The sequence below is a fragment of the Mizuhopecten yessoensis genome, unplaced genomic scaffold (assembly GCF_002113885.1).
Source record: "Mizuhopecten yessoensis strain PY_sf001 unplaced genomic scaffold, ASM211388v2 scaffold10713, whole genome shotgun sequence".
NCBI classification, from domain to species: Eukaryota; Metazoa; Mollusca; class Bivalvia; order Pectinida; family Pectinidae; genus Mizuhopecten; species Mizuhopecten yessoensis.
Window position 1 is genome coordinate 717,427 of NW_018408684.1, and position 11,114 is coordinate 728,540.

At 38.2% G+C, this 11,114-nt stretch overlaps 1 protein-coding gene across 1 annotated transcript; it reads right to left on the reverse strand.

Annotated features, from left to right (window-relative positions):
- Positions 1 to 394: 394 nt before the first annotated feature.
- On the reverse strand, positions 395 to 5,246 carry LOC110461987 (sodium-dependent glucose transporter 1-like). The gene is made up of 3 exons (XM_021515746.1): positions 4,297 to 5,246; positions 3,662 to 3,947; positions 395 to 2,443 (listed from the first exon to the last, which is right to left on the reverse strand). Exons 1-3 carry the CDS (start codon positions 4,738 to 4,740, stop codon positions 984 to 986), a joined length of 2,190 nt encoding a protein of 729 aa, XP_021371421.1. The 5' UTR covers positions 4,741 to 5,246; the 3' UTR covers positions 395 to 983.
- Positions 5,247 to 11,114: the final 5,868 nt, after the last annotated feature.

Genomic DNA, 11,114 nt, shown 5'->3' on the forward strand with positions numbered 1-11,114 from the left:
GAAATAAGTGTAAACTGAATAGATATTTGTCTCTGTGCACTACATCCAAATTTCGAATAAAAAAGAACTCTCGTGGAAGTCAATGTAACACAAGTGACGCACGAACATTGAACTTCTATATTTTATTCGGGATTTCCTGACATGACAATCCGCCTAACAAACACACTACTCGTAGTTTCGAGCATTGGAATAGTAAGTATATTTTGAACTTAATATTGATTTCTGCTGTAAAGATGTCGTCTTTCGCTTACTCTTTTACAGCCAGCTTTACACAGCTATTCCGTCTTTGCGTATTGCAGAGTTATCTTCGCTTGTGAGCAGTTATTGATTGTTACGTCATTGGTTTGTGTGAGAAAATAACGTTGTTTTCTCAAAAATTGACGTTATTCTCACAAGCAAATGACGTAACAAGCAATACCTGCGCAAAAGAGCAGATAACTCTGTAATACGAAAAGACGGAATATAAAATACGTCGCTGAACAATACATAACAATTATTACATAAATGTACATATATGCAAGCATGGTTCAATAATGAAATAACATATATTTAGGCCCAAAGCAACGGACACATATATTTGTTAAATCATCGTTTCTGATTGGTCACATTTAAAAACCATAAAACAAATGACTTATTCATTTGTTAGATCATCGTTTTTTATTGGTCGAATTTAATAACAATTAGATATGGCAGTGCGTAAAATCCATATCTTGTCAAAAATTGAATATATTACAAGCGACTTTGCATATTAAACCCCTTTTAAGTGAAATTATAAAGACCGATGAAGGTCGTGTTTGTTTGTTCGTGGGGTTTTTTGTTGCAAAAAGCACGAAAGCTAACGCGCATTTGTTACGTATATACCATGGAGCTGAAACAGGAAAACGAATCTCCCTCGTTGCTTTGATACGCATTAGGACTTGACTCTGTGTTTTGATAGGTCGTATGAAACCAAGTGTTGTTGTTATTTGATCAAGTTAATAGCATCATTTCTTCAAAGTGTCAATAAAAATCAGCTTGTTATCATAATCGATGTCCTTCATATCAATGCACATGGATCTCGCGCTCATCATTTCCTCGAACTCTTGACGTCTTTGTTCTGCCAGTAGCTTTTCTTTCTCCTCTTCTGTTGCGACATCAATTTTGTCATCGTCGTCGAAGTAATCTTCCTCTTCCTCTTCCTCTTCCTCTGGTAGATAATTGTCTGTTTCCAGTTCCAGACTGCTCTGACGCTGTCTGTTTTTCACGATTCTCGATATGTTTAAGGCGGACAGAAACAATATATACATAGCGATGCTCTCCCCTAGAAGTAAGTAGCAGAACCACATAGGGGTTAATGAGTCCATGAGGTATCCTAGAACAATAGGATTCACCATTGTACCGCTAGATGATGCAATCAAGAAAATCGAGGCGATTTTCCCCGTCACGGGAAGAAGTTCCGCCTCTGTCCATGTGAAAATAGTTGGGAATATAACAGACAGGGCGAATCCACCTAAGAATGCACAAACCCACACTCCGCCATCAAACTGACCCGTTGAAGTACAGTAGAGTCCTACGAAAGACAAAACCAACAGAGTGGAATATACAGTTATGATTCGTACAGGGTCGCACATTTTCACGAGGAAGATTCCAACAAATCGACCACCACCAAATGCTGCCCAGTACACCGATGTAGCGAATGATCCCTTGGCTTTCGTCCACTTCATTTGTTTTACACAAAACGTCGTCAAAAAACCTGCAAATGTGTCCTCGATAGCACTGTATGTACCAAGCAATAAGCTCATGTTGAACAAAATTAAGGCCTTTGTCGCCAGAGGGAGGATGCGAAGTAACTTGTCCTCGTCTGTTCGACCACTCGCCATTTCTAGTTTTGTTCTCTTCAGACGCATAACGATGAATGGTATGGAAGCTGTGAGACCCATAATAGATGTGATCGTGCAGGCTTTCCATAGCTGAGATGGTTCATCCGGCAGCTCTAACGGAAGTGCATTCGCTATGGTCGTCATTGCAGAGTTTAATACAGACGGCGCTGTGACCGTGGAGTTTTGCCATACAGGCGTTGCCGTGTTATGGATGAGTGAAGACATTGTCACATTAAACTGTTCTTTCTTTGCCAGAAATGTGAGACCGGAAGTAGATGAAGACAAATTTAGAAATGACGTAATGTTATACGTCATGGTTTCTATGGTTGTGTTTAAACGTTTTGTCGTAAATTCTAAAGCTGAACTCATGGTATCGTAGGAAAACGTATCATTACCAAGTAAACTGCGCTGTTTCCTTGACAACTGTTTCATCATCGTTAGATTTCGTATATCAGGATCGTCGACCAAAAATGGCGCCGTTGCCATTGGTGCTAGAATTCCTCCCATCGCGAATGAGAAATGAAGAGCTTGCATGAACGATCTCCCTTCGTCTCCCCATATATACACAGTCTCGGCATTACACACTGTAAATAGAAAATAACCATGTCTTACAATGAAACGTTTTTGTGAGATTTAATGTATTGTTTGTGATAAGTAAAAGCCAGATCAAGGGTGTGATAGACAATACATTTCATCTTATTCATTCTGTGTATTTAAATTAAATAAGAAATACAAACCTGCTGAAAAGAACTAAGCAATATGATTATAAGAGAGGTGTTAAAATCGACTGATATAATATAACTTATACAATGTATATCATGTATACAACGCCACAGGGACCTGCTACTATGTTACATTATAGTAGGTACAGTAGTGTGCTTGGACCTATCCTGATATGTAGAGAGTTGCTAGACGTGTTAAGCACCACTGTCCCACTGCACTGTGGATTGTCACATATACAGTGACCTCCCCTTAACTCCGTTTGACTATACATGTGTGTAACTGCAGCAGGCTACTTCCGTTGACCAGGACCCGTATTCATAAAACCGTTCTCATACTCAAACTGGGATTATGTGCTCTTTTTCGAAAACAAATTGAACAGACTAAAAACCGAATATCGTTTTAAATGGCTACACAGACTTATTGGCCGTATCATGTGATTAAAATGTGATAAAAGAAAGTTGCCTTGAGCACAGAATACATGAATACGGGCTCTGGTAGCTCAATCGGTTACAGCGGTTGTATTAAATCTGACATCCAGTGTTCGAAACCCAGTGTAGCTTCGCTGATATTTTCCCTTCCAGAACACTGTTGTTGATAATATTTTCTCCCTTTCATCTTTATCATTTTCTCATACTATTCGATAATATTTCATAATATAGCAAGGGTGGTTTTCTTTTGAGAACTAATTTATAAAAGCTATAGTCATGGCGGGGAACCAGTGTCCAACACTTAGTTACAGTATTCAACAGTTGTTCGGGGATCGTTGATGTACACAGCATTTGGTTAGTCTGTCACGTTAACCAAGTGTTGGCCTGCAATCACTCTCTACACACCAGGACAGGTCTACGCCACAGGGACCTGAAAACTTGTTCCAGCTATATTTGTACCTAAACTTAGGTGTTCAGAGTATACGTAAGTTTAGTTCGACCTTTGGTATATATGACTTTTTACCGAAAGTCGATCTAAACCCCTAAAACATGTAAAATTACTCTGAGCACCTTCGTTTAGGTCCAAATATAGCTGTAATAAGTTATCAGGTCCCTGTGCCGTGCACCACCGACTTCAAACAATACACGCACCTGCATCCAGTCCACCGCTGAAAAGACCTTTGACCCAGTGAGAGAACACCATCAGACCGTACGGAGAACACCACGGAATGATGGCGATCGTGACAGCGTTCCCTAGGACAGGATAGAACACCAGAAGGACCTTGTCCAGACTGTCAAACACAAGGCCACTGGTCAAGGAGCCGAGTAGGTACCCTACGGAGTGGGCAGTCATAAAGGCCGAACCCTCTCTCAGACTGGACCCCGTGATGACTTGCAGGTCTAGGAACGAAGGACCAAACTGACCAATTGTCCATCCCTAAAATAGATCAAACAATATGTAAATGACATTGTTACCCTGCATTATCATCGTTGGATTAAAAACCTGCAGTACTTTAATTCTCTGAATTATCTTATGTCATTTATTCTGCCAGTTTTGTCCAAAGAACACACCCAACATCATCGATTACGTATTCCCTGATACATGTATAGTCACCCATCATCGGTAATTCTGGATAATTCAGTGCATTGTTTCTATATATATGTTTTTAATTAAAAAGTGAAGATTTGACTCACCAGAACAGCTAGAACAAATTAAGCGACAAATACACAAATCGAAAGAACCGCCAGAATTGAAATAAATAAATAACAATAAATGCATGACTCACCAGAACAGAGAATGCCCAGAATATAGACAAAGTTTGAAAAAACTTGTTTCTGTATGTTAAATCATGTCTCATACGGCCGATGAACCCGCCATGCTGACCTTTACCCTTAGCTGACGTGTCCAATGAGCCTTGTCCGATGTAAGTGATCTCTCTACGATTGTCATTGTCTGCCCCCACAGGGCTTCGAGCGAATTCATCGTCCCGGGCTAGAGAGATAGACACGCTTCGCTGTTTGGGGATAGCTCCTAGTGATGAGGGGCCGAGCCCCACCTGTATAGATGTTTGTTTGATTGGAACTTTAATATCCAGTACCTCGACACTGCCCTTTGACCCCTGATAAGTACACGGTTTAATGGCTGGAGTAATGAGAGGACCTTTTGTTTTTTTCTTATGTTCTGGACTTAACTTATCGTCGATTCGAGGAGTTGTGGTGCGATTATTCATATTTCGTGTCGTTTAGTGCTGTCCTGAATATCTATAGAAAATACCCGCTTCTGTTATGTATTTATATGTATCCCTTATGTATCTATATTCTACAGTAAAACGTTATTCGCTGGAATCAGAAATTCCTTGAAGACATGCATATAGATCTGTATTTAAATACGTGTCTCAATTTGACGGTGTTTAGACTATTATTGGACGCTTTGCCACTTAGAATGTTGTATCTCCACGCTTCGTCACTTAGAATGTTGTATCTCGACGCACTTAGAATGTTGTATATCGACGCTTCGTCACTTAGAATGTTGTATCTCGACCACTTTGAATGTTGTATCTCGACGCTGCGTCCCTTAGAATGTTGTATCTCGACGCTGCGTCACTTATAATGTTGTATATCGACGCTTCGTCACTTATAATGTTGTATCTCGACGCTGCGTCACTTAGAATGTTGTATATCGACGCTGCGTCACTTATAATGTTGTATCTCGACGCTTCGTCACTTAGAATGTTGTGTCTCGACGCTTCGTCACTTAGACTGTTTTATCTCCACGCTGCGTCACTTAGAATGTTGTATCTCCACGCTGCGTCACTAAGAATGTTGTATCTCGACGCTTCGTCATTTATAATGTTGTATCTCGACGCTGCGTCACTTATAATGTTGTATCTCGACGCTTCGTCACTTAGAATGTTGTATCTCGACGCACTTAGAATGTTGTATCTCGACGCTTCGTCACTTAGAATGTTGTGTCTCGACGCTTCGTCACTTAGAATGTTTTATCTCCACGCTGCGTCACTTAGAATGTTGTATCTCCACGCTGCGTCACTAAGAATGTTGTATCTCGACGCTTCGTCATTTATAATGTTGTATCTCGACGCTTCGTCACTTATAATTTTGTATCTCTACACTTCGTCACTTATAAAGTTGTATCTCGACGCTTCGTCACTTATAATGTTGTATCTCGACGCTGCGTCACTTATAATGTTGTATCTCGACGCTTCGTCACTTATAATGTTGTATCTCTACACTTCGTCACTTATAATGTTGTATCTCGACGCTTCGTCACTTATAATGTTGTATCTCGACGCTGCGTCACTTAGAATGTTGTATCTCGACGCTGCGTCACTTAGAATGTTGTATCTCTACGCCTCGTCACTTAGAATGTGTTGTATCTCGACGCTTCGTCACTTAGACTGTTGTATCTGGACGTTGCGTCACTTAGAATGTTGTATCTCGACGTTTCGTCACTCAGAATGTTGTATCTCGACGTACTTAGAATGTTGTATCTCGACGTACTTAGAATGTTGTATCTCGACACTTCGTCACTTAGAATGTTGTATCTCGACGCTGCGTCAATTAGAATGTTGTATCTTGACGTTTCGTCACTTAGAATGTTGTGTCTCGACGTTTCGTCACTCAGAATGTTGTATCTCGACGCTTTGACACTATGTTTTGGGAAGACGTATCCCCATAATATAGTCGGTTTAGGCTGCCATTCATTCTGAGTTTCTGGAAAATGAAATCAAAACATATAGCATATACTGCAACCTGGTAATGCATGGCTACAATACATTTTGGTTTAAGACTAAACATGAGTGATTTGATCATAACCTACAGGATAATACGCTTTACATCATATATAGAAATACATTATATACATGAGCAATGTACATGTTTACGTCAAGTGCAATTATATTTCTAAACAAACAGGAGCACATCAACTTATGTAATAGTTTCTGTGTGAACGTATTGAACGATATGTCGAGGTACGTTGGAAGCACGGTCTCACTACAAACAGAACACAATACATCTCCAGTACGCATGCAGTCATACACCCATAGGGAGATATTAGCCAGGTGGCATATGACTAGTAGTTAGCGCCTGATAAGGCAGCTCCTGCGAATTCCTCAAAAAAGTGTATTTCCTGATTGTATTAATTGTATACCTATGAACTGTAAAGCGCTTTAGAGTGGTTTGTGTTAGCTAGATAGGGCACTATATCAAATGGTGTATATCATTATAACCCTAGCTGAAGATTCACGGCTGTATCCTGCTTGTTATGGTATAGGGGAGTCAAAGCTAACACTTTTGGTTTTAACGGACCATTGACAATTTAAGTGAATTAGAGCCAACCCTACCTCAGTTTTTGATATGTATTTTTTATCATAGAATATATAAATGGGTGAAACAAAATATAAAATACATCTATAGTTGACATCTCAGCTGTGGATTCATTTGACACTAGAATTGTAATCACAGAAATGTTATGTGTTAAACCTATAAACTGTGATATCAAGGCTGTTAAAACACCAATGGAGATTATAAGTGTGGCATTGGTTCATGGAACGTTCAATTAAAAATGTATGTATTGTTATAATAAAGGGGCTGTCAAAAGGCAAACAGTATTTACATGTAATATCAATAATTAGAAAGGTAGCAACGTATGTGTAATACTATCTATAAGGGGTCATTTATTTATAAATACGGCGTATGCAAATGTATTATGTTGAGTCTGGTTCCATTTGACGAAACCCCAAATCCTTCACAATTTGTCAATTTGCATCTAGAATAAGTTGAAACACATGAATATTCAGCAGAAATAAATGTATAAATACCGTGTAAACATAACACAAGGCTTTGCCCCGTTTTACCTCTTGTGCTATGTGTTTGATCTTCACTTATACAACCTTCCCGTTGCTTAGAAACCTCTACAGGTAAAAGCTTAATGCATTGAAGTTTTAGCTGTTCTAACAATATTAAACCGAAATAGCAAGGAGATATAATATCAAATATCATTATTTAAGCTTAGAAAAACATCTTACCTTCTGCAGTTTGTTCCGGACATACCACGACAGCTCGAGTGCATTTGTGTAGCGATCAATAACGGTTTCATCGATCACCAGCGGCCACAGTCCGATGACAGGTGATTGATTAGCACGTGACAATGATCGGCGTTTCCTACACTTAATGGGTTGATTGACACGTGAGATAAAAAAAATGAAAACAATGAGTATGGACTTTTTAAATCTATTGATTTTTTCTGATTCATGATGCATATAATTGTGCATACATGTACATATGTTAATCATAAAGCGCATCCGTTGTTTGCTTTATAGATTGAACATGTTACTTATACATAATGAAACCCAATGGCAAAATTAGTGTCTGATATTTAGCGATAAAATATTTCAAACTTAATTTCAAATATATCTTACAAGGCAAACAACATTATGTATCGAATGTTCAGACTCACCTGTCCCATTTTTAAGACAATACGAATACTTAACACAGAGATAACATCCTGCAGTATCATACTGAAAAGTCAGGTACAATGTACCAACAATATAACGATTAGAACGCAACGCGGGTACATACTGTACAGGTATCCTAAATCAAAAATAGATATGTTTGTACATTGATTGATTGATAGGTTTTACGTCCCCTTCAGTACCGAGTAATTCGGTTATCCAGCAGACGAATATGTTTGTAAATTTTCGGTAGAGCCCTTTATATTGTTAATGGGATTTATCCCGTCATTTGACTCATCTGGCGGAGATTTAAAGCTTGGTTGTTTTCGGATTATAATAAGTTAATAGAAACAGTTTTTACAAAAAAATACCCACACAAAAAAACACACAAAAACAAAAATCTAGTTTAAAATGCGAAGCGAACTCGCTCTATCTTATGCAATATGCCTTACACCTTTCAATAAGTTTATATGACCTCTAGCTGCAACACGAATAGCTGCGATGTCAGGTATCACTTGTGCGATACCCGTCTCGATATTGGAGCAGGTGACGTAACAAAACCGAAATGCTATCGAAAAACTCGAACGATTAAACTAAAGGTACCAGTAAGTAAAACACACATTTACGAGTTACCTCCCCTCGAACAATCATTATTTTCCCACTATGTGAGTTGTTTTTGATGCAAATAATACCTTTTTTTTAGTACCCCTTCATCTGTATATAGATCTATGGCTACATGTATGAGCACGCCTGTCGTTTATCTTCGTGCTTAAAATGTAGCAATTGATCCCAGATAAAATTTAAATAATATATATTTAATGTGCTCGTGCTATGTGCAAACAAACAGGTTTTCGCCAATGCCCTCCTGTTAAATGCGCGTTAAACATTAGTTTATCATCGAGTTACCATTCCGGATTGTGCAGTCTTGCCGTTTAAATGTGTGCTTGAAGTTACATGCCTTTTTCCGGAATCAACACTTTTCTGATTTCTGTCTATAAAACAACAAATAGCTCAAACAAGGTAAACCCGTAGAAAAGTTCGAATGCCTTTACGAAAGGAAAGATCATTAAAGCCTAATATCACAAACACTTGACAGGTCATAATTTATGTGCAGGTCCTCTGTTTTAATCCAGCAACTTAACTGGATTGCATTATTTTTTTCTATAGTACAGTTTATTACATTTTCAGTCGTGTACTTTGCATTTTCATCGAAATATTTGCAGTTGCCGATTGATTGCATCTGTTTGTTTATTATTGGTTAAAGTATTGGATATAGGGATATAGCAAGTTTCTGGTTACCCGAGACCATATCTATTTCTTAAGGGGAAACAAAGAAATGTCAGACTAGCTGCTGGGAACCAGAAAAGTGTTGTATCTTTAATAAAAAATCGATATTTCTCCCTGTTAAACCTGGCTGGGTCATTTCCGTGAGGAAAATTACGGAAATTCCCATGGGTGTTTGTCTGTACACAAAGACACTGCCGAGAAAGTGAGTTTGTAGGAGTATTTCAGTTTTCTGTTAAACACGGCTGATATACATAAATGTAGGTCGGGACGTCGCAGTCGGACGAAAATCGGGAATATTAATTCAATTTAACGTTTGTTTATTGTTTTGTTCTATTTGAGTGGACCTTTAAGTAAGACATGATTGTACAACGAGTATTTTATCGTCTTTTAAATCCATTTTCATTCTTTGTGTGGTTGGCAAAAAATAAGTGTTATTTTCACCCATTTTCATTTCTGTTGAGGACAATGGGAGAATAGATATGTAACTGGCTACCAATACATGCCAGCTTAGAAAAGAAATCGGTAGGGTAGACATTTCTATCAGAGTCGTGTCTGCTCGGCAGATTAAACCATCAGTTATCATAGACACCCGATACTTAAACACCCTACCATATTTTCTTCTAAAGGATCAATCGTGTTATTATGAGTTCAATTTCAATTTCAATACATTTTATTGTCAAACGACAAATGGATTGGGCAGCAGGCATGGCCTATTTAAGTCCTCTCCAAGCACAGTAAGAAACAGCGGTACAAGCATAGACTAAAGCATTAGAACACATACAAACACATAATAGGAAATAGGCGCTTCATATCAGAGACCGCACATAGTTCGGTAAACTTTGTAATGATAGTGTAGATCTCGGGCGCCTGCAGCGCCCCAGCTAAGGGCTTTAAGGTGGTAACAAAACGAACAGAATCCCTCCATAGGACTAAGGTGTTAGAATATTCTGACATGAAAAAGAAATAATTGGTGGTTATAAAAAATAGTACATTTGTATCTTAATTAAGAAAACCTGCCAGATATTTCATGTGGGCCTTTTTGTTGTTACTAATTTACTATTATTTCAACACCTTTATCAATATATCGCCTGATCCCTTTTGACATCAAAATTTCTCAAGACAAAATGACAGAAATAGGATCTACTGTGTAAAGAAAATATTTGTTAAAAAGGCAAAGTATTGCAATGCAATCCATAGTCCTTCACCGGTAAGAATTGCTATATTTAACAAACAGTACGCTTATGTCAGGAAGCATAGGTCACAATGAGGTTATAGTGATCTACTTCACTCTTCCATCCCAAGATGTCTTTGTTCATCAAATCAGGTTACTCAGGGTGAAATTGTATAGAAGATATGCCCCGGACAAACATTTTCAAATGCAAAGGTCAAAGGTCAAGTCATTGAACACAATGACCTAATATGTACACTCTGCCATCCCAAGATGTCCTCGTCACAGTAGCCTAATCATTGTACACCAAATCAGGTTACTGCATGTGAGATAGTATAGAAGATATTTGCTCAAGGACAAATATGTTCAAATGTAAAGGTCAAAGGTCAAAACATAGGTCACAGTGAGGTCATACAACTGTAGTGACCTTCTTGCACTCTGCATGTATGTACATTATACAATAGTGTACATGTAAGTATAGTATACACTAGTGTACATGGAGATATATTATAAACTAGTGTACATGTGGGTATAATAAACACTATTGTTCATGTAGGTTTATTATACACTAGTGTACATGTTGGCATAGTATACACTAGTGTACATATAGGTATAGTATACACTAGTGTACATGTAGGTATAGTATACACTAGTGTACATGTAGGTATAGTATACACTA

What these genes read in the sequence shown, in the direction of transcription:
- LOC110461987 (XM_021515746.1), bottom strand. Translation starts at nt 4,740, where the DNA reads ATGAATAATCGCACCACAACTCCTCGAATCGACGATAAGTTAAGTCCA. An exon ending in TCTGGGCATTCTCTGTTCTG is followed by an intron (nt 3,948 to 4,296) that starts GTGAGTCATGCA and finishes GATCTATTTTAG; the next exon opens with GGATGGACAATTGGTCAGTT. An exon ending in CAGCGGTGGACTGGATGCAG is followed by an intron (nt 2,444 to 3,661) that starts GTGCGTGTATTG and finishes TTCTATTTACAG; the next exon opens with TGTGTAATGCCGAGACTGTG.